Raw genomic sequence first — 23,042 nt, forward strand, 5'->3', positions numbered from 1 at the left:
TCACCATCACACCATCATGGTGATCAGTGTTTCCTTGAGTTGGGCTCTTCTACCCTGACTATAAGTGTTAGATTCTGGGCGTGTTGTAACTGTGTGCATGTCATGTACTGTTGTTATGGCGATGCAATGAGATTCTAATCCTCATCTTGTGGTTAGAATCATTGATCTCATCTGGTTTGAGTGCTGTGCTGTTGATGTTTAAGTAAAATAGTTGGATCCTGGAGTTACATTAGCATTTTGAGTTCTTAAAAATGTGTTAAATCTGGACATATAAAAAACTATAGCAGGGTTTAGACAAACACAGACATCAAGTATCAGGGTATGAATCTCAACAATGGTGACAATCAACAAAAGAAAACATCATGCTGCAATGCATGCTGGGTAACATCTTAGTACAAAACTCATTCATGATTCCCAGCATGCATTGCAATTGATCTGTACACTGGGTTCCAAATTATTATGCAAATGATATCTTTCTCTGGTTTTCCTAATTTGTCGATGCAAATGACAGTCAGTATAATTTTCAAGTAATCAACAGTTAGGGTACATTTGGAATTTTATTGAACAAACCTCCCACTGACAACAGTATTTATTTAAAAAATGAAAAACTCAAAATGCACTGTTCCAAATTATTATGCACAACAGAGTTTGAAAACATTTCATAGGTTGTAAAAAACTGAAAATGGTCATTTGTTGAATTTGCAGCATTAGGAGGTCATATTTACTGAAATCAAAAGCTATTTCAATCAAAAACATCCTAACAGGGCAAGTTACATGTTAACATAGGACCCCTTCTTTGATATCACCTTCACAATTCTTGCATCCATTGAACTTGTGAGTTTTTGGATAGTTTCTGATTGAATTTCTTTGCAGGATGTCAGAATAGCCTCCCAGAGCTGCTGTTTTGATGCTAACTGCCTCCCACCATCATAGATCTTTCGCTTGAGGATGCTCCAAAGGTTCTCAATAGGGTTGAGGTCAGGGGAGGATGGTGGCCACACCATGAGTTTCTCTCCTTTTATGCCCATAGCAGCCAATGACACAGAGGTATTCTTTGCAGCATGAGATGGTGCATTGTCATGCATGAAGATGATTTTGCTACGGAAGGCATGGTTCTTCTTTTTGTACCATGGAAGAAAGTGCTCAGTCAGAAACTCTACATACCTTGCAGAGTTCATTTTCACACCTTCAGGGACCCTAAAGGGGCCCACCAGCTGTCTCCCCATGATTCCAGCCCAAAACATGACTCCGCCACCTCCTTGCTGACGTCGCAGCCTTGTTGGGACATGGTGGCCATCCACCAACCATCCACTACTCCATCCATCTGGACCATCCAGGGTTGCACGGCACTCATCAGTAAACAAGACTGTTTGAAAATTAGTCTTCATGTATGTGTGGGCCCACTGCAACCGTTTCTGCTTGTGAGCATTGGTTAGGGGTGGCCGAATAGTAGGTTTATGCACAACTGCAAGCATCTGGAGGATCCTACACCTTGAGGTTTTCGGGACTCCCGAGGCACCAGCAGCTTCAAATACCTGTTTGCTGCTTTGCAATGGCATTTTTGCAGCTGCTCTCTTAATCCGATGAATTTGTCTGGAAGAAACCTTCCTCATTCTGCCTTTATCTGCACGAACCCTTCTGTGCTCTGAATCAGCCACAAATGTCTTCACAGTACGATGATCTCGCTTAAGTTTTCGTGAAATATCTAATGTTTTCATACCTTGTCCAAGACATTGCACTATTTGACGCTTTTCGGCAGCAGACAGATCCTTTTTCTTTCCCATATTGCTTGAAACCTGTGGCCTGCTTAATAATGTGGAACGTCCTTCTTAAGTAGTTTTCCTTTAATTGGGCTCACCTGGCAAACTACTTATCACAGGTGTCTGAGATTGATTTCAGTGATCCAAAGAGCACTGAGACACAATACCATCCATAAGTTTAATTGAACAATATAAAATTAAATGTTTACGACACTTAAATCCAATTTGCATAATAATTTGGAACGCAGTGTATATCAGAATTAGTTTGTTGATTGTCACCATTGTTGAGATTCATACACCGATACTTGATGTCTACATTTGTCTAAATTCTGTTGTCTTGTGTCCAGTTCTTACATGTCTTCTAGCCATTGAAATACAATTAAACTCCCTTATATTATTGTTCCTTCAGGATCAAGAACACGATTCTCATATAATATGCATTCATTGAATTGAACTACAACATTGTTTGGTGTTTTCATCATTGGATTAGAATCTCATTGCATCGCCATTACAACAGTACATCACATGCACACAGTTACAACACACAAAATAATCGAACACTTACAGTCAAGGGACAAGAGCCCAACTCAAGGAAACACTGATCACCATGATGGTGACTTTTGTTAGCTGGGAACGTTCTTATTCTTATAACAAACTTCTGTTAGCTGGGTTGAAACCTGAGACGTTGAAACAATGTCAGGATTTCAACGTTGTTTCAATTTTCAAAATCAAAACAAAATCCAACGGTCATTCAACATTGACCCATGACGTTGATTCAACAGTGACTCAATGTTGAAATGCCCGCTGGGTACATGATTTCAACCAAATATCAACGCTGAAGGTCAGTCGTGTGCCAGCTGGGAACCTTTATCAAATAAATAACATTTTATAACTCAAAAAAAAAATGGTGCTATATAGCACTAAAGTGGTTTTACGGCCCATATCTTCGTGCTTCAGTCAATGGTTCTTCAGCGGTTCGGTTCTTTGGGATAACCGAGGTGCTATGTTGAACCGCTGAGGAACCATACAGGGGCTAAACAGGTGTTTCGAAAAGTTCTCCAATGCCATAGAAGAACCTTTTTTGTCTAAATGGTTGCATAAAGAACCTTTAACATCCGAAGAACCTTTCTGTTTCACAAAAGGTTCTTTGTGGGGAAATAAGGTTCTTCAGATTATGAAAAGGTAAGAAAGAGATGGTTCTTTAAAGAACCTTTGACTGAATGGTCAAAAATGGTTCTTCTATGGCATCGCTGTGAAGAACCTTCTAAGCACCTTTATTTTTAAGAGTGATTAACCCCTAAAGAACCATTGACGCACCAAGATATGGTTCTATGTTGCACTTAAAGTGGTTCCCATATGGGTACGAGCCAAAAACCACTCTTAGAGCTATACAGTGAGGGAAATAATGATTTGATCCCCTGCTGATTTTGTAAGCAGGGGATCAAATAAGGGACGGGCCAGTGCACCGTAAAATCTTGGACGAGAACCTCCTCCCCTTAACTAGATCACTGAAGATGGGTCGTGCATGTGCCTCTAACATGACAAAGACCCAAAACATATTGCCAAGACAAGCAAAGAGTGGCTTAAGGAGAAGCACATTAAATGTCCAGTCTCTAGACCCTAGTCCTGTAGAACATCTGTGAAGGAGGCCAAAACTATCAGAAATGACTGACCTCTGTGCTCGCCAACAAGGGTTTCTCCACCAAGTACAAAGTTATGTTTTGCTCGGGGATCAAATACTTATTTCACTGACTGAAGTGCAAATCAATTTATAACCTTTACATAAAAAAATTTCCCCTGATTTGTTTTTTGATATTTTGTCTCTATCAGTTAAAATAAACCTACCATAAAAATGATAGACCCTTCAGTTCTTTGTAAGCAGGCAAGCTTACAAAATCAGCAGGGGATCAAATCATTATTTCCCTCATTGTATATAGCAACCATATGTTTTCATGTTGAATTTATTCTAAAACCCCAGTAACCACAAATTCACCACGACCAATAGCTGTGTTCCGGATAGCACACGTACATCTTGGTGATGTCTATTTGGTGTCTGTATTTACATCTACAAGACCTATTTTTTATTGTTTGCTCATCTGCAATACATCTCTGAGGCATTTCCTGACAGACGTCATATAGACACTTATAGATGTCTATAAGATGTTTATGATTTATGATGTAAAACTAACATTTATCAGATGTTTGTATGTTCTTACAGCCGTACCTGTGCTATCTGGGGTATGACTTTTTAAATAAAACCACCAAAAACATGGTTAGCTACTACACTATATTAAAACAATAGTTTTGGACTAACAACGAATCACCAGATGTGTGGAACCATAACTACAGCATACAGAAAAAGAGGTCCCATCGTGAATAATTTTGGTGAGGCTGCATCTTTTATTTACCCTGTTAACCTTCAATCAGACAATCCACTAAATCACATATTTTGCCTAAATTCAAAGCTTATATGCATTTTAATAGCACCTGTTAAAATAATGAAGAGTGTTAAACAGTATTTTGTATGTTTTAAATCAATTTCAGAAAAATGTTTAATGACAAGAGTCTGAAATCGGCACTTTTTATACTATATAAATGTCCAAACACAAATAACCGGATGCTCTACTATTTCCGCCAAGATTTCTCAGTAAGCATCAGTTGGACACTTTTCTATCCCATAAAGCCACAGGAGCTGAAGAGCAGCCGGGTAAAAATTGGAAGTTTACAAATGAAAAAACTCTTAACGGAAAACTGTGAGCCGGGCAGATCTGTGCCATTGCAACTGATACAAGAAACAAGAAATGTATTCCTCATGGTTTAATGTGTACTTGTTTGTTCTCGTGTCAAAGATTTTTGCGGTTGTTCTTAGTACTGTGTCATAAGTGAACAACCACACCGTACATCATTTTACTGTCACATGACAGATGCATCACGCCTGGAAGGTGCACCCATACTACACACGGTTTCAACACTCAATCAGGTACAGTACTTCATTTAATTCAGTCGCCTACATATTGAACATTTCGGATGCAGGGAAGGTCCAGTTCATCAAGTCTGTGATAGTGTTTCTAAGTTTCAGGTTCAGCACATGTGACACATGCCCTTCCCCGTGAACGTCAGCATGTCACAACAGGTGAGTGCCGTGATGGCCAAGAACACCTCATTTATCTCATGCGGCTTTGTAGTCTCGTTCAGATAGTGTATCCGAAACAGGTGATACGGCACCAGGCAGATAAGCATGATGAACACAAAGCAAAGGTTTTTCATCTGGACCCAGAACTCCTGCTGGAAGCGACTGGAGGCTCCGTGTTTGCGTAGTAATGAGCACAGGACGATGGTCTGGAAGCAGGTCAGAACGAACGACACAACGGCAATAAAGATGGATAAGGTCATGTTCAGGGCGTAGATGCCTTTGACGCTTAGCACATCATCGAAATTAAAGCAATGGTCTGTATCCTGGTCTTTCTCCTTGTGGCCGTACTGAGACAGCACGGTCGGCAGCATGACCACCAACAAGATGGACCACAAACAGGCGCTCGCACACATAGCGTGTAAACGTCGGTAAAACTCAGTGCGCTGGGTCTTCTTGTAATACTGCAGAAAACGAAGCGTGAGAACGATGGCGTAGATTACGAACACCATGTACATGTGGATGTGGATCATGGCACTGACCATTTTACATAAGGCGTGGGGCAGATGCCACTTTTGGGACACGTAGTAGTAGATCCGGAAGGGAACGGTGAGCAGAAATAGAAAGTGTGCGACCATCAGGTTGAGGAAGACGGTGGTGGTCAATGAACGAATGTTGGTTTTTAATATGCTCATCATGACGGTTAAACCTGTGGAGCCCGCCAGCAGCACGATGCTGTAGATGGCGATCAAGGTGTTTCTGAAGGGCTCTCTGAATTGAGGGCTGGACGTGGAGTTGGTGATGTTGGTCGCCTCGGTGTTGTTCATCATTGTCCCTAGTGGTAAAACATACCGAAAGTCAGAGAAAAGTGATTAGGCAGCTTAAAGGAATAGTTCACCTTCAAAATGAAAATTCTGTCATCATTTACTCAGACTGTCGTTATTTTAAACCTGTGTGATTTTCTTGTTTCACCCGTGTGAACACGAAAGAATTTATTTAGAAAAACCTGTTACCAACATTCTTCAGAATATCTTCTTTCGTGTTCGGCAGAAGAAAGAAAGTCGTACAGGTTTGAAATGACAAGACGGCATTTAAATAATGACAGAATTTTCATTTTGAAGGTGAACTACTCCTTTAATATGAATCAGTGATTTAGTTAATGTGCAATTGACCTCCCGTTGAGAGTGGTTTAATAAATTCCAGCTGGCACAGCTTTCGACAAAAACATGGGTAAAGTTAACCTAGAACTTAGTTGATTTAAACCAACAGTTGGGTTTGTTCACATTTGAGCCAACTGTGGTTAAAAAACGACACTATATATATACAGTATATATATACTACATAATCCCATAGATCGCATGCATACTGAATTAGAAATGTAGAGATTAAATGCACTCTAAGTCACTTTGGATAAAAGCGTCTGCAAAATGCATAAATGTAAATGTGGAAACACTGATACAAACTACTGTATCAATAACTATATACAAGTTCCTGCAAAAGCAACATCAGCACAGAAACACACATTTATTTTTTGCCCTCTGAAAATGTAACAAAGAAGATGCTGACTCTCGTTTCCCCAACCATGCTTAGACGTGAGAGCCAACATTTTCCTTATCAATAAGACAACGCAAGAAGCAAGCAAGATACGTACCCTCAGAAGAAAGCAGAAGTCAGAATGACCAGACAAGGAAGTGTTTGTCTCTGTTGCATCTACCCCTCACTCAATGTGCAAATGCTGTTCCAGAACATGCAAGCAGGTCAAACTGAAACTGCTGCTCATTTGACACCTCAGTTTTGGTGGCTGACCTCAAACAATGCACGTCACTTTCCCTTTATGACTTGTGATATTTTGTATCAATAGTGCTAAAATCACAGGCACCTAGAATTTTTTATTGTCTCCTAGTAGCTCAATGCATCCACATTTAATCATCAACGTGTGTTTTGCATTTATTACACTTCCAGGGGAGCATGGAGGAGGTCATCTGAGATAGTATTAGAGATCAGGAACAATAAACTATAAACTAAAATATTGCTTACAAATATAAACTTGAGAAAGCTCAGTGGTGAGAGCATAGCGCTAGCAACGCCAAGGTCATGGGTTCGATCCCAAGGATTGCACATACTTAGAAAACAAATGTATAGGATAATGCAATGCAAGTCACTTTGGATAAAAGCGTCTGCCAAATGCTTAAATGTAAATGTAAAAAGGGGACACAACACTGTTCTAATCTAAATGTTTACTGTAATTTATATAATCGTTTAAAACCATTTTAAAATACAGTACTTTAAAGTTTCACATTTGCCATAAAACCGTGGCTGTCCGTACAGTAACACTCAACACATTTTGCAATCATCACCAACACAACACATTCACAGAAACATAATTCACTTACTTTCACATTAATCCTTGTCTGTCTTAATAAGTGTTAATCAGTGCTTAAAGTCAAAAAGAATAGATGCCAGAACTTGCAAATGAAAAGATGGAGACGTTCTGAGAGCTGCCGTTCTGCGAGAACATTTCTTGGTACTGTAAACAGAGTAACGCAGAACTGTGCACCAGCACAAGATGTACACGCGTCTGTAGACTGAACTACTGTGTACCAGTGAGTACCTGCCCAGTTCAAGCTTTAGTTTTTAACAGGAAATAGATAAACGGACACATGACTGCAGCAACAAACTATGTGGTGGTTTTCCCCAGATGCCACAAAACAAACAGTCAGAACTGAACTTCTGCATTTGATTTTTTTTATCAATAAGCCATATTTTGTCCAACCAATAAAAATGATTTTTTTATTTCAGTGACATTTATGCCCTAAGACCCTTTAACATGTGACCTTGCCTTTACATGAAGAGTACATATTAAAAAACGATTACTTTTGTGATAGGCCCATTAGCTTCAACCTGAAGACATGTCTTCCTCTCATCGTCCTCAAAGTCATAGGTCTTCTTGAGTAACAATGATATTAAGAAACACAGGAAAGCATCTTTACCAAACACTGCGCCTCAGTCATGTCAGCGTGCCGTTGAACGTTTGTTTGTTGTGTTTTGTTTGTTTTTGCACCTTGTAAACACATGAAGACAATGGTCAAGGTAAGCAGTCCTCATCTAAGGTGCATCTTTCTTTTCTGCCCAATGAGGATTCGCTTGGAGGTCAAGATGTGGGTCATGATGCTCAGTACCATGAGGAAGATGGTCATGGACATGACGATGACATAGTGACTGATACTGCATCAAAGAAACATTTCTTAGTATTTCATCAGATAATATAATGACAATCTTATTATGCACAAAAAACAAAAGTGAGCAGGAAAATTTGAATTATTATGATACACCGTTACACAATAAAACACACAAATGTTCACTCTGTGAACAGGATGAAAAAGTTTATATAATATACTAGCACAAATGGTTAACCCACCTAGTGCCAATGTCAAGCCAGCTTCCATAATCTTTAACCAAGAAAAAGAAGTGCTGGGAAAAAGAATAAAAACATTTTACATTTATTTTCTAGCACAATTATTGTGCCATGATTAATTGATCTTGTTTTCTGTGCTTACCAGGGCCATCAAGTCTGAGATGACTAGCACAACCAGGAAAAGGCTACAATAAAACATAAAAAGTTTTTGAATGCAACAATAAAATGATACAACAGGGTTCATAGTCCAATTATACAAATATTATGTCACAGCAGTTTTCTCCACTAGTGCCAGACATACGGTTTAAAACACTCATAGGCTAAAAAAATATCTGTTCAAGTACCACTAGACACTGCAAATACCTTCGTGAGGAGAGCCGTGTTGACACTCGTATGCTTTCAAATGTGCACATCACAATAACAAAAGGAATTAAAACCTTAAAGAAAATAAAGCGGAGGAAAGCAATGTAAATACATGTGGCAGAAATAACAGCACGCTTGATCGGAGATCATTTAAAGAGGAGATATTTGAAACAGTAATTTAAGGGCAGTTTGTTAAGTGTGAAGTGTCCTACCTTCCACATTAGAAGGCCACCCATGATGAAAGGATTGAAGACGGTGAGAAAGCAGTACACCGAGGCTGGATCAAAACTTTGAGGGAAGATATTCCCATCTTATATTTACCATCTTTTCACAGGACTGTTCTTACGCTTCAAAATAATTGTAAATGGCCGCTTACCTGTTAATGGAGGCAATGTTTCCACAGCCAAAGAATGCAATTATTATGAAAAACACCTTATTTCAATGTTAAGGCATGTTTGTAAACATATACAGCCGTGGAAAAACATTAGAGACCATTTCAAAATTATTTTCCGTTTTACTGAATGCACTACTTGAACTACTAACAATATTTCTCCCAAATTTCAATAATAATACTGCTTTGTTTCATTTATTCGCAGAAAATGAAAACTAGAGAAACAGGTCAAAATAACATTAAAATAACATATTTTAGACCTCAAATACTGCAAAGAAAAGAAGTTCATATTCACTTTTATGAAATACAACAGTAACATTTGTACATGTATTTAGAAAAGGTTCAACAATTTGTTTTTTATGTGATGACTTTGATTTTCATCACAGTTTTGTCATGCTGTCAGTCTTTCACATTGCTGTTGGATGACTTTATGTCACTCCTGAGGTTTGATTTTCTTCTAATTGAACACACACTCAACTGAAATGGCCCCGATACATCTATTGACGCTGATTAAATAACAATTTGGAATGGTCTCTTCATGTTTTCTGTGGCTGTTTATTGTATTAAAGCACAAATGATCTGCAGTCCAAAAGATACAAAGAAGTAAGATCTCCGGATGTCATCCAGCGTTAGCTGCCTGATTTTGGTAATGTCAATATTTTCAGCAAAATCGACACTGGAAAGCTAAGGGAAACAGAAAACATTACGATCAGCGGTCCGTCAGTTTTATTGTGAAAGGACAACTGAATTCATATTTAAGTTTGCAACATCTGTATTCTCTTAGAGAAACTTAGTTAAGTTACTTCTTAAAAAGGTTGAAGGAAAGGGTGGGGACAGATGTTGTGTTTCATTTTGCCTTTATATTATATGCATGACATGACATTACATTTAGCAGACGCTTTTATCCAAAGCGACTTACAGAGTATGCGTTCTGCAGATGGTTTTATGCAAATAACTTTCAGTTCACTAAAGGTCTACCTTTCTTTTTTTATCAGTGTGTTCCCTTGAGCATTCAACCCATAACCCAGCTGTACCAACAGAGGACTACTACCTCAGTCCTGTTTGACCTTCCCCGAGTGTTCATGGCCTCCTGCTCCACATTGATCCATGCAAACATAAGCCATGACAGCACTGGAGGAAACAGAGCCTCGTACCTAAACAGAACAGAACAGCAACTATCAGTCGATCATTTATCTACAATAATGATTCTCAGAACATTCAGTAGTTGATTTTGGGTCTATCACACCTTTCACGTACACATAGATATGAAAAGTGACTATGAACATTCTGTGAACTGTCTGTTGCTTACTGCAAGCACTTTGTGGTTTCTTTTTGCATGTCACTTCCTAGCAGTTCCTTTGTGAAAGCCAACACCAAAAGTTCCTCTAATGGATGTAAAGCTAAGCCTCTGTAGATCTTACCCTGTACTCAGGAGCAGGTAGACACACACGAGAGACAGCAGGATGCTCAACAGTCTGTGAAAGAGCCTGGTGGAGCTCAACAACGGCACAAAAAACGAAGAAGCTAGCATAAAAAGACAACGAGAGAATTAGAAAGAGAAGACATGAGGTTTGTGGCGATGTGGTAAGCTCTATGTGTACTACTGGAACGGAGGCAAAGCAGTGTGGAAATGATGGTGATGAACCTAGCGTGATCCAGCTAACGAGCTGGTTGAAGAGCGGCAGGCCTTGCTTCAGCTGCAGACTGATGTGGGTGCTGGTCAGGATGTAGGCGCACAGCATCACCTGCATGATCTGCAAACACATTCACGAAAAAAAAGGAAGCTAACACATTGACAAACCGCTTCAATTAGGATACAAATGATGATATGTAGAGCTTTAATAAAAGTCATGGCATGCAAACAAGTGTACTCACATTTGGTTTGATTACTTGCTTCAAACTAGAGTTTGACCGTACACCCTTCCCTGACCTTTTTTACATTGCATTTGGCTCTGAAAGTCGTCTAACGGCAGCTTTTTGTATGTGTAGTGACTCAAAAAAAGGCGCTAAATGTGGAAACCATTGTACTTACCCACAAACATTTACGAAAACAACCAACATTTACATAACCAGGCAAAATGATGCAGAAGGTAATTACTTCTGAAAAAACAGCAATGCATTATTCTATAAACTCAAGTTATAAATGTAGGTATAAAGTATAAACTGATTAAATATAAACTGTTCCACATTAACTGTACCACAAACCCTCTTTTTCGGGTGAACTCGGGTGTGGTTTTTATTGCTTAAAACAGCCGACACAACAACGGCACGAACCAGAGAGTGATGCTATAAACATCTGTATTAAAAGTCACTATGAAAATAGCTTCAGAGAATGCACGAGAACAAAGAAGAAACTGGAGAGCAAAAATGACCTGGCAGATGAACAGCTGGCCATCTCTGATCAGAGGAGAACGTTTCCATGACGACCAAAGGTATGAGGAAGAGATGAGGAGGGTCAGCACTCCAGCACATATTCTAAAGCGACAAATATTCAAAAACCCTTTTTAGAGAAAAAATCATTCAACATCACCCATCACATGTAAGAGTGTAGAAAACAAACACAAATTGACGTGAAACTAAAGGGTCCCGTTGCGATTTTCTGTATAATAAAGTGCTTACACATAGTTAACGTTGGGGTCCCGTCCCACCACAGGCAACAGTGGAAAAAGAGCCAAGCAGAGACAGCTCAACATCCAGGTCACTGACCTAAACTACAGCGATACAACACAACATGACCTTAACACAAGCAACACACACGACACACTTCATACCAGAATACATCCTACCTTGGCTTTGATATACAGGCCAGAGACCACAGGCCACGGTGCCAGCAGAATCAATCCAAGTGTCAACATGCCCCGATAAAAAAAACTCACAACCTAAAAAACAAACAAGCGGCAGTGGGGAAATGAAAAAGTAACATATCTATAAAGACTAGACTGCTATACAGTGTTTATAACCAGCATTACAGATATACAGTAGTAGCACATACTGCACTTACTAGTAATTCAATTCCAAACATCACCAGCAAAAAATATCCAAAGCATTGGCTAAGTGGTAATGAGGGAATGGATCTGATCAGACCGGCAAGAGTTTCATATCTGTTATAAAGAAAACACACACACACACAAGACATTAGATTTAAAGACAAACTGTATTTGACCAAATTATGAGCCTTTTTATTTAGTGAGGACCAGAAAAATGTCCTCACAAGTACTTCACCGTGTAACTGAGGACATTATAGCTAAACCAGTAAACACACACACACACACTATACAACCGAAATCAAGCACTAACATATAAATATGCTTGGTTAGGACTTGTTGTATACAATTTTGGTTGCTTTCTGTATGTTTAACTGCTAGAGTATATGGAGCTGGCAACGCCAAGGTCACGGGTTCAATTTTCAGGGATTGCACATACTGATAACATGTAAAAGTCCTGAATCCACCTGAATCAATACAATGCAATGGTCAGTTAAGGATCGCTGATATAACTTACTCTTTCACAACGGCGTACCACACCAGAACAGGAAGCAAACAGTAAATGTAGTAGGTCCAGGGACTGGATTGGACAGCCAGAAACAAAGCTACAAACAGACCTAAACATAGGAACGTCCAGACCAGACTCCTTTCTGCAACCTTCAAAATGTGCACAAACACACAGACACATACTGGATATGACACTTCATGAACATATTTTTGAAACTATGCATCAATGCATCATCTCTGTCTTACCGAGTGTGTGTTAGTTGGAGGTTTACGCAGGCTAGCGTGTGTCTTCAGGATAAACAGAACTACATAAGAGGTCCAACCAATAAAAGCCAGAACCACACTGCTGCCCAGAAAGAGACGATCGTACGTGTGGTAATACGACAAGCCCTGCAAGGCCTGAGCTATGAGATCCTCACAATAAGGAATCTAGATGAAGAAAAGCTGCGGATAGACTTAAAGAGATCTTTCTGATCAACAGATCAGTTTGGACGTGATGTTGACCAATCAGCACTCACCGCCTTATCAAACTGTCGTCTTTGGATCAATTCTCTGGCATGACGCACAAAATCCATCTGCTTAGACTCGGTAAGGGGTCTAGAAAAACAGCACAACCTCACAAATTCACCTAAGATTCAATAATTGATTTTACAGAATTGATTTATATTCTTTAAGGAACCTCGACATTCTGCATTTATAACTATTTAAGTGAAGATTTTAAAGGAATATTTCACCTCTGTCATTATTTACACGCCCTCTTGTCATTTCAAACCTGTGTGACTTTCTTTCTTCTGCAGAGCACAATAGAAGATATTTTGATGAATGTTGGTAGCAGAAAACCCTTGGTCCCCATTGACTTGCATTGCTTTTGTGTCCATACAGTAGACGTCAATGGGGACCAACGGTTTTCTGCTACCAACATTTTTCAAAATATCTTCTTTTGTGTTTTGCATAAGAAAGAAAATCGCACAGGTTTAAAATTACAACAGGGTGAGTAAATGATAACAGATTTTTCTTTGTGAAGGTGAACTATTGCTTTAATTTTGTATGACCTCTTCCTGAACCTTAGAATAAAACAGGCTATTTTAGAACTGTACCAGACTTCTCTATTTGAATGTTTGAATGTTATAAAGAGAAGATCCACTCGTTGTAAGTACATACTGTGAATACAAAGTGCAATAGACTATTTTTTCGAAAGAACAATGAAAATACTGTTTTCCATTATATGTCCCCTTTAATTGAATTTTACTTACTGGTAAGGTGTAAACAGAATGGATATTGTCGTTTCTTTCTTCTGTGCCATTTTCACCTTTGGATGTCACAAACAAAATTGTTAATTCTATTCAAATGAAACAAAATAAAATCAAGGACAGATGTCATTCTGGAGGACTCAAATACCTTGAACTGCTCCAAAATCTGAATAGCATTTGCAAACATGCTCTCAGCCTTGAAGTGCTGGCTGTTATTCAAGTAATTCAGTGGCAAGACCCCCTGTAAAGCAACAACACGAGCTATAGATGGAGCAGAAGATAATGTCTGAAACAGGCTCTTTGAAAATAATGCTCACCACAGAGTTCAAAGGAAACGGAACTCCTAAAAGAGATGACATCAGGGGAGCAATATCAGCCTGAGATGTGAGGAGAAGAGAAACCATAATTCAAGCAAATTAGCCAGGCTCTTCTTTTCTTTTTGAATATACTGTATAAATACAGATATCTCACTTGATTCACATCTACCCTCTTGTATGTTTCTAATCCCCATTCTGAAATGCAAAAAAATGTTATTAAAACTTACTAGTTACTAAAAGCCGAAGAGAGTGGGGGATAGTACAGGTAGTCCTTTAAAGGGATACGTCGCCCAAATTCTGTCATCATTTACTCACTTCGTGTTGTTCCAAATCTTGTTCCGACGAACACGGAGAAAGATATTTGGAAGAATGCAGATAACCAGACAGATTTTGCCCCCCATTGACTCCCATAGTAGGAAAGAATACAATGGTAGTCAAAAGTGCCCCGGAACTGTTTGCTGTCCTACATTCTTCAAAACGTCGTCTTCTGTGTTCAACAGAAAGTCATTTTTCCTACTATAGGGGGCAAAATCTGTCTGGTTACAAGCATTCTTCCAAATATATTTTTCTGTGTTCATCAGAACAAAGACATTTATACAGATTTGGAACAACTCGAAAGCGAGTAAATGATGACAGAATTTTCATTTGTGGGTGAAGCATCACTTTCAGTGCCATAAAACAAACCTTTTAGATAAAAATCGTCATATTTCTGAGAGTCGGCCCGCTGTGCTGTCTGAACCCCAGCTCCCCACGCCACCAGTGGGGTCAGCGTCTCTGATGGGTGTCCAGCACCATGAGATCCTTAAAACAAAATATACTGTGGTACTTAGACTGACATCAACTATCATTCAGTGTATAACATTGTTAAAGTGCAATCTTTTTCAATTCTTTCAAAGTTTTCCTGTATCAGTCCAGGGCGTGGAGTCATCTTACCCCAATTTGTCATGCCGTGGTCAGATGTGAAAACATAAGCGGTTTTCCCATCATGCCCAAAAAAGTCATCGATCACAGTGACAATTTCAGCGACACCTGTATCAACCAGGCCAATGTTCTCTAGACACTCCCTGCACCAAAATGAAAAAGAAATCCTTGATTGTGAACAGAACAGTGGCTCCACCTAGTGGTAAATCTGATTTTAGGCATTCGTGTACATTTCATGACATCTCAACACATTTTACTTTCGAATAATTTTACTTTGTTAACATGCAGGACAATGTATCTTGCTTACTTTGACATGGGCCGGTGGGCGTGGCCATTTGTGTCTATCCCCAGAAGATGCAGAAAAAACACATTTTGTTCTTCATGCAACTGATTCAGTCGAGTTTCATTGTTTTTGGCAGCACTAAAAAAAGCCTTTACAAAAAAAGGAAACAATTAAGAAATGAAAAAGCCTACACAACTTGAAATGTAGGTGCTGTGTGTACATATATGGCAGAATCTTACCTTGACTTCATCAAAAACCCAAGTGTCCAGCCTGGACGCATCAGTAGAAGCAAAGTCCTCTCGCTCTGGAGGATACGTGTGAGTGTACACGTGGTCTCCGCTGGCCCCTGGAATACACCGAAAGTGCTGGTAAAAGTTACAGAAGAGCCACTGTACTCACACGTCTACTGACAGGTGTGTGGTAGTACCTTTAGCAAACATGGGTAATATGTCAGGGCTTCCCCAACACCAGGTATGTCTGCTCTCATTAAAAACAGAATCAAACTCAACCGGATTCTCCTTCCAACCTGAGAATGAAAACAAATGTAAAGCACTCTATGTTGTTATGTTTACACAAAAATGTGTTCTTACCCTTGGCAACAGCACTAACATCTTCATAAAAGCCTGCTATGAGAGCAACGTGACCCGGGCGTGATTCGGTGGGCACATGTGTGTGTGACACCCCCCACGTGCCAGCCTCTTCAATAATACTCCTTATGACAGGCAACAATAATAAATGATAATCGACTTTATGTTTTCACCATAAAGATCACAATAAAAAGACCTCTAAAACACTAAATATTAAATGTAAAAGCATAGAGCATCTTTAGAAGCAGACCACTTCAAAGTTTAATAGACTAATATCTGCAAGAGTATTGAATGGGGAATATAATAACCAATGCATGTTTTGTCACTGTAAGAAGCTACTAGAAATCTCATCTGGATCACAATAGTACTGTAAGTGGCACATTCAGTCCATCTAATCCAAGCATGAACAGATAATCCTACATTTATCACCTTAGGTAAGGAGTCCTGACTGTCCCGTTGTCATCTGGTTTAAAAAGGCTGTCTGCTCGAAGGCCGTCTGCCACAAAGAGCACCAGGCGCTTGGCTGGAGGTGGCAGAGAGACACGCTGAGGTGTCATTCCATGGACAAGTGGAGATGTGAAATAAATGTCAAATATCGAGAGAAAGAAAACCACATGGACCAAGAGTCCCACGATGAAGAACGTTATCATCTTCATCTTGTCTGCAGTCAGACCTGTGGTATGATTTTAAGAGGAAAGAGATGCATAGTTTATTTCACTATGCTGTTTGAGTATAGACATTACAGATCGATTATTCTGCAAAAAAGAGGACAGAGTGTGAACTTAATCTTTGATCCAGATTAAAATTCTATCTGGAACACTCATCGTTACATTAAACAGACGCAACAGGTATATAAACTCTGAACTTTAACGTTGACATCATCTGAGAGGAGGTGCATTTGAGGGCATATTCCCATTTCATATGTGACATTATATTAACGTCGGGTTAATATAAAGTGAACAAAAATAATCTTACCTTTTTGCTAATATCAGATGAAACGGACTCATGAAGTTTCTTCAATGACGGTAGACAATATGTAAATCTTTTTAGTTCATCACTTGTCAATGAATAGACACTGTAGCGCATGAGTGACCATACAGCAAACGTTATTTTGAGTGTATTGTAAGACTAAATGTTAATATAATGTATCGTTTTGTCCGTTTAAAGGTGGCATATGTGTAGTAAACGTAGCTTTTGACCTGTTAAACCAAACAGTTTGTAAGAAGATTAAACTGACAACTTTTCGTTACTTCCGTGTTTCAGCAACCTTTGAACTGAAAATCCCCGCAAGGAATTTTGGGGAATGTAGTTTACATACTCAAAGCCGCTGAGAACTTCAGATTTTTCATATTTAAACTATAAATAGTTCCATTGATTAAAATGATTTTTTTTTTCATTTGTATCCTGTAGCTCAATCGGTAGTGATAATATACTGTCTGGGTTAGTAAATGTGCCTTTATTGTATTATTATTTTATAATATCTAAAAAGAAAAAAGAAGCAAAGGTAACCCGAAAGAAAAAGTACGCTACTCGTGTTAAAATTATTAATCACTTTTAAATAGATTGGACTGGACTAGATTTAATGTGGCTGTAAGAAAATTACAACAGTCAAAAGGCTTGTTCGACTTCATACGGCCCCGGAAGAACCGACAGGCGGAGACCATCCCATTACCGCGAGAGTCATTCAAAAGCATATAGAGCAGTCGGCTCTCGACTCTCTCTCGCGGTACTGTGATGTCACGCCCATAAAGTCGAACAACCCTAAAAACGACTGCTGAGGACTTTTATTTTGACAACATGAAACCACGTACGGCCTTGTTTGTTGTTGCTGACTTCACTCAGGTTTGCGCGTTGCTCCGCAAAAGGATCCAGCCGGAGCTTTGTTAACTTTAATTAAATGCTGCGTTTACATGTTTAGATAAACTTTTGAAGATTATATATAATTGTTAAGTATTTTAATGATCATAATTTGCAGGCGGCGCGTACAAACATTTCATTTTTAATAAATCTGGACCTCACAACTGACTCGAGCCATGGCTGGCAGTAGCATAGCGATGAAGACATGGGAGCTGTCAAACAGCATGCAGGAAGTTCAAAGTATTGATGAAATATACAAATATGACAAAAAACAACAACAAGAGATTCTGGCTGCCAAACCTTGGACTAAAGAGTAAGTATTCCACCACAGCATAGGCTAAGAGGCCTTGTTTGTCTTTTGATAGTTGATAACAACAGTTTTCCGAACTGTGTTTCTATTGTTTGCAGCCATCATTATTTTAAATACTGCAAATTATCGGCGTTGGCACTGTTGAAGATGGTGATGCATGCCAGATCGGGAGGAAATCTGGAAGTGATGGGACTTATGTTGGGGAAAGTGGACGGAGAAACGATGATCATCATGGACAGTTTTGCTCTGCCCGTGGAAGGCACTGAAACTCGAGTTAATGCTCAAGCTGCAGCCTATGAATACATGGCTGCCTATATAGAGAATGCCAAACAGGTACAGTGGTCATGTGTGACCCACATATTGTTTTAAATGATATTGAGCAAGTAAAAAGAATGAGCCAAGCATTTCTTCTATATTATGAATGCGTACAGCTATACTGTGTAATAGTATGTCTTGAGGATGCATTGCTTATGGTTTTTCTTTAGATAAGTATTGATGATTCCATTCAGTCTATATGCCCTTTTATTATGAATTCATTTAGGTGGGCCGGTTGGAGAATGCCATAGGATGGTACCACAGTCACCCAGGATACGGCTGCTGGCTCTCGGGCATAGATGTCAGCACTCAAATGCTTAACCAGCAGTTTCAAGAGCCGTTTGTCGCAGTTGTCGTAAGTGCATGATAATGTTAAACGAGTTGCTTATTTTGCATTAGGGCTGTAGTCCTCTATAAATGCAGTCTGCATCAATCTCTAAAGACAGAGGGAAAATAGCCTAACTCTGAGATTTTTAAAGCGTCAGTTTAAATTCAAGCAAATCGGTGATCCATAATTGACCCCCAACATACAAATGAGTTTGGTGACATTTGTAGTGGTGTCTGATTAATGGCTGTTGGCTTTGTAACTGAATACATTATACAGTTTACCCTTCATTGCTATTGCTTACTTCATGCCCAGGGCAAATAACAAGCGGGTGCTCATAACTTGCTAAACTGGCAGCTCATTGGTTTTATTTGTTATATTTGACTGAATTGTTTCGCTTAGTACAGTGGTTGCGATTTTTCATGCTTCTCAGATTGATCCCACGAGGACTATATCTGCGGGAAAGGTCAATCTTGGAGCTTTCAGAACATATCCGAAGGTAGGAACTGTTTTCTTTATCAATTCAATGTTTTGTATGTGCGGTAAGTGTTGTGTGTAGTTTTAACTGTGTAGTATTTCGTGTCGTTTCATTTATTTTTCATCATGGTTTTTGCAAGACCTTTCATCGCTTATTACAATGTTTAAAATTGAACGCTAGGGTTACAAGCCACCAGACGAGGGTCCGTCTGAATACCAGACGATACCACTTAACAAGATTGAGGATTTTGGAGTGCATTGCAAACAGTAAGTATACCTGTCATGCTGAACGCCGTTTTCAAGCATTTTTCTGCACGCATTATGTTGTAATACTATTATTAATGATTTTATTTCATTATCTTAAGACTGTTCGTGATGCACATATTTGGAAATAAGTTATGCCTTTTATGTTTATTCCATCTTCCTCTTTTTAGGTACTATGCGTTAGAAGTGTCTTATTTTAAATCTTCACTGGACCGCAAACTTCTAGAGCTCCTCTGGAATAAATATTGGGTCAACACTTTAAGCTCCTCCAGCCTACTAACAGTAAGAATCAATCATTCTGTTGTTTATATCTCTTGTTATTTTACATTTTAAGCAGTACAATGTAAATATTTTTAGCGTGTATTGTAATTTGACATGTATTGACATTTAAGCCTACAACACTGTAACAAATACTAATTTTATTGTCTTGAAGATTTTTCTAAATCCTTAATGACACACGTTTTGTATTTGCATAATGCCAGTAATATAGAGTTTGACATCCACTGCCCGTGGTTAGTATTTATAAATGCTGCTTTTGTTAAGACGGATTGTTTTGTCCATCTGTTCATTTTAAGTGACTATAAGCCAAAGTCCACCCCCATTGTTTTCTGCGACATTCTCTGATGAGCCTTGTTTAACACTTCCAATGGGGTGTAGACTATATCTAAATAGCAGCCTCAGAGCTGTGCGCTAGAGACAAACTGACTGCTTGTCAAGAGCGGCTTGCTTTGCCATGGAAGACGTGTTGTCAGTGATTACGTTGTCACCACAGACAGAGACCTTAAGGTTATTGAGTCTGTCTGTATTGTGAATCTTTGTCTGGGGAGTGTACAACCTCACCTTTCGCAAACTTTCGGAACATTTCCCATTTGTGCTTTAGCAAACAATCCATGACATGTGTAACAACCATTCTGAATTTACCGTCTGTGAAATTGTGCATTAACTTAGACCAAGCAGAATGGATTTGTTAATGGATATTGCTTGTTCAGAATGCAGACTACACCACTGGACAGGTGTTTGATCTGTCTGAGAAGCTGGAACAGGCAGAAGCTCAGCTGGGAAGAGGCAGTTTCATGCTGGGCTTAGACACACATGATAGGAAATCTGAGGATAAACTAGCCAAGGCAACACGAGACAGGTAATATGATTCCTTAATATTCCCTAGTGTTTCCACACAGTGTTGATTACAACAGTAAAAATAAGTTGAGCCAAGCCAAGTTTATTTATATTATATTGTAGTCATACAAACTACAACAGGCTAAATAAAAAGTCAAACAGAAATACAGTGAGGTCCTAAATCTGAAACCAGTGAAAATGCTTAGGTTTTCTATTTGTCAGTAAGTAGTTGACAGTGTTACAGCAAAAATAAAAACTAACCAGATAAATCTCTCTTATGCTATTTTTGTTTTGAATATAAATATGAATAATATAAAATAATATATTATTAACTAAATAACTTAATTTTTGCTATCACACCATAGGACACATGTACAGTATATTTGTCATGACATCTACCCCGTTAAAAATACTTCATTGTTAGCATCATTTAAATGAACAATTTAATTGAAAGATTTACATAGATTTTTTAATTTCTTAGTGTTGAGTATTAGTATTGAGAGCAAGCAATTGTTAAACAAAAATGGTTATAAATTCATATTGGATTTTTGTACACAAATTTATGAAACCCTATAAAATAAACAAACATTTACATTGTTTCCGAGCAAAGGTTACTTTTAAAGTAAATAAGTACAATTTTGTCTTTCTCTATCGTTTTATATAGAAATGCTACCTAACATGATTAATCAAGGTTTCTTTTGTAAAAATGTGATTAACATTTCTCTTCTTTTTCAGCTGCAAAACAACCATTGAGGCGATTCATGGTTTAATGTCCCAGGTTATCAAAGATAAACTCTTCAATCAAGTGAACACATCTAACTAAACTTGAGAGGAACTGATGTAGGATGACCTTATGTTGTGTTTGCTTATTTACGTAACATATTCTCTTCAATATGGTTCTGTTTTGAAAGACAAAGTAATTCGTCTGTAGGAATCTATTCATGCAATGTTCAGCCAATGTTTGCATCACTTGTCATATGTTGTAAAACAATAAATCGTGTTCACGTTCATTAGTTAAGGGACTTCAGATGGTTAATGTTTTAAAAAACGATGCAAGCTCATGTCAAAATAATACTGCATCGTGTGTTCTTCAAAAGTCTGGTTAAAATTGGAACGCATGCAGATCATTGACAACCTGTCCTTCAGAGCGAGACTAATGAGTTTTCCTCAGCGCTGCAGAATACCAGACGTTTTTAAATTTATTCTCCTCTGGGTTCGGTGTGTAACACAGTACCGTACCATTCCCATCTCCCACGATCAGAGCAGTGGGAGCAGTATTCCATTCACACGCCCTAACAACGCAACGTTTAGCAAGTTAACAAAAACCACAGCGCAGTCACAGACCACGAACTTCCTTAAGAGGCCATTTTCATGTTTGCCAGTCATAGCATTACATAATGGAATAACAAACTCAATGGCTACGCCGGCCCAAATGTAAACACAACTTGGCGTGGTCAAAGCGCATCTGTCAGGACGACCCTGTGCAGGTTGTCTCTGTGTTGTACACAGTCCTTCAGGATTCTGAGCTCGAAGCTGTGGCCTGTCACTGATGCATCACAGAAACGGCAGCGCGGCACACTGGAGTCTATTCAGCCCTGCGTGTCTGCTCTTTATCGCTACAGACACTCAGCACACATGTGGTTTCTCGCACATAAACGCGTCTGCATTTTCTTACAGACAACGGTGCTGACATCATGCTCGTGCTGAGTTTTTGCCCCACTTTAAGATTTTAATGCTGTGTTCCAGAAACCAGCGAGCTGTTCAATTGTGCCCTATGCAATTTGTGGATTTTGGACTGAAGCTGAAACTGAAGTGAGAGATTGTTTTTACTCTGGACCACTGAGCCAACATACCGAATCCAATAGTTTAGCCCACAGAGGATGAAATTCATTGAAATCGCAGTCGTCGAAAGTTCAGCGTTTCACCCATTGGAATCGCAAATGAGGCTTATAATCATCGCCAGATGAGCGTTTGCTTGAGGACAAAAGCAGATGAGTACAAATTGAGAATGAACCCAAACATAAGCATATTAGGTTTAATGTGAGTGAACTAACATCAGCCAAATGCATTAACTAAATTTAAGATGTGTTTTCTATTAGTAAGAGCCTTCTTAGATTACCGTGGAATTCCACTTCATTTGCAAAATTCTAAATGTTACTAAAATACTAGTACAGAAGAGATTGTCATTAAGGGACTATAACACACAAACATTTGTTCATAGCTATTTATTACAACGCTCCTGTTAGCCCTGCGGGACCAATGACCCCATACACATCCACAGATATTTGGTAGCACTGATGTTTTCTTTGGACCATGTAATAATCTCAACAAGCATGGCAGTAAGGAGCTGAAATGTCCCAGAGGGAATAGACCCTCGCCACCCCCTACCCCCCAAACTCCTACATCCCTAACCTAACCAAAGCAACATTTCCATTTTGCAAAGTACTTTACATGCATAAATGGAGGCAAG

At 38.9% G+C, this 23,042-nt stretch overlaps 3 protein-coding genes across 5 annotated transcripts; 1 reads left to right on the forward strand and 2 right to left on the reverse strand.

Annotated features, from left to right (window-relative positions):
- Positions 1 to 4,841: 4,841 nt before the first annotated feature.
- On the reverse strand, positions 4,842 to 5,720 carry LOC130546680 (probable G-protein coupled receptor 141). The gene has a single exon (XM_057322041.1). It carries the CDS (start codon positions 5,718 to 5,720, stop codon positions 4,842 to 4,844), a length of 879 nt encoding a protein of 292 aa, XP_057178024.1.
- pign (phosphatidylinositol glycan anchor biosynthesis, class N) lies at positions 5,615 to 17,170 on the reverse strand. 3 transcript variants are annotated; one of them, XM_057322848.1, is made up of 30 exons: positions 16,884 to 17,170; positions 16,338 to 16,581; positions 15,912 to 16,033; positions 15,749 to 15,847; positions 15,561 to 15,667; positions 15,346 to 15,470; positions 15,051 to 15,181; positions 14,802 to 14,918; positions 14,272 to 14,312; positions 14,118 to 14,177; positions 13,949 to 14,041; positions 13,804 to 13,859; positions 13,069 to 13,147; positions 12,797 to 12,979; positions 12,561 to 12,700; positions 12,061 to 12,160; positions 11,846 to 11,938; positions 11,679 to 11,770; positions 11,432 to 11,534; positions 10,705 to 10,813; positions 10,481 to 10,583; positions 10,111 to 10,213; positions 9,657 to 9,743; positions 9,045 to 9,100; positions 8,881 to 8,956; positions 8,669 to 8,742; positions 8,448 to 8,490; positions 8,309 to 8,361; positions 7,952 to 8,115; positions 5,615 to 5,725 (listed from the first exon to the last, which is right to left on the reverse strand). In XM_057322848.1, exons 2-29 carry the CDS (start codon positions 16,562 to 16,564, stop codon positions 7,992 to 7,994), a joined length of 2,796 nt encoding a protein of 931 aa, XP_057178831.1. In that variant the 5' UTR covers positions 16,565 to 16,581; positions 16,884 to 17,170; the 3' UTR covers positions 5,615 to 5,725; positions 7,952 to 7,991. The 3 variants fall into 3 exon arrangements, with proteins under 3 accessions (XP_057178831.1, XP_057178830.1, XP_057178832.1); XM_057322847.1 differs by lacking the exon at positions 5,615 to 5,725 and having other exon boundaries at positions 5,732 to 8,115; XM_057322849.1 differs by lacking the exons at positions 5,615 to 5,725; positions 15,912 to 16,033; positions 16,884 to 17,170 and having other exon boundaries at positions 5,732 to 8,115; positions 16,338 to 16,427.
- Positions 17,171 to 17,724: 554 nt separating this feature from the next.
- Positions 17,725 to 21,590, forward strand: cops5 (COP9 signalosome subunit 5). Its single transcript, XM_057322656.1, has 8 exons — positions 17,725 to 18,078; positions 18,174 to 18,408; positions 18,617 to 18,745; positions 19,149 to 19,214; positions 19,374 to 19,459; positions 19,627 to 19,738; positions 20,446 to 20,594; positions 21,308 to 21,590. Exons 1-8 carry the CDS (start codon positions 17,942 to 17,944, stop codon positions 21,393 to 21,395), a joined length of 1,002 nt encoding a protein of 333 aa, XP_057178639.1. The 5' UTR covers positions 17,725 to 17,941; the 3' UTR covers positions 21,396 to 21,590.
- Positions 21,591 to 23,042: the final 1,452 nt, after the last annotated feature.

The sequence above is a fragment of the Triplophysa rosa genome, linkage group LG23 (genome assembly GCF_024868665.1).
Source record: "Triplophysa rosa linkage group LG23, Trosa_1v2, whole genome shotgun sequence".
NCBI lineage: Eukaryota > Metazoa > Chordata > Actinopteri > Cypriniformes > Nemacheilidae > Triplophysa > Triplophysa rosa.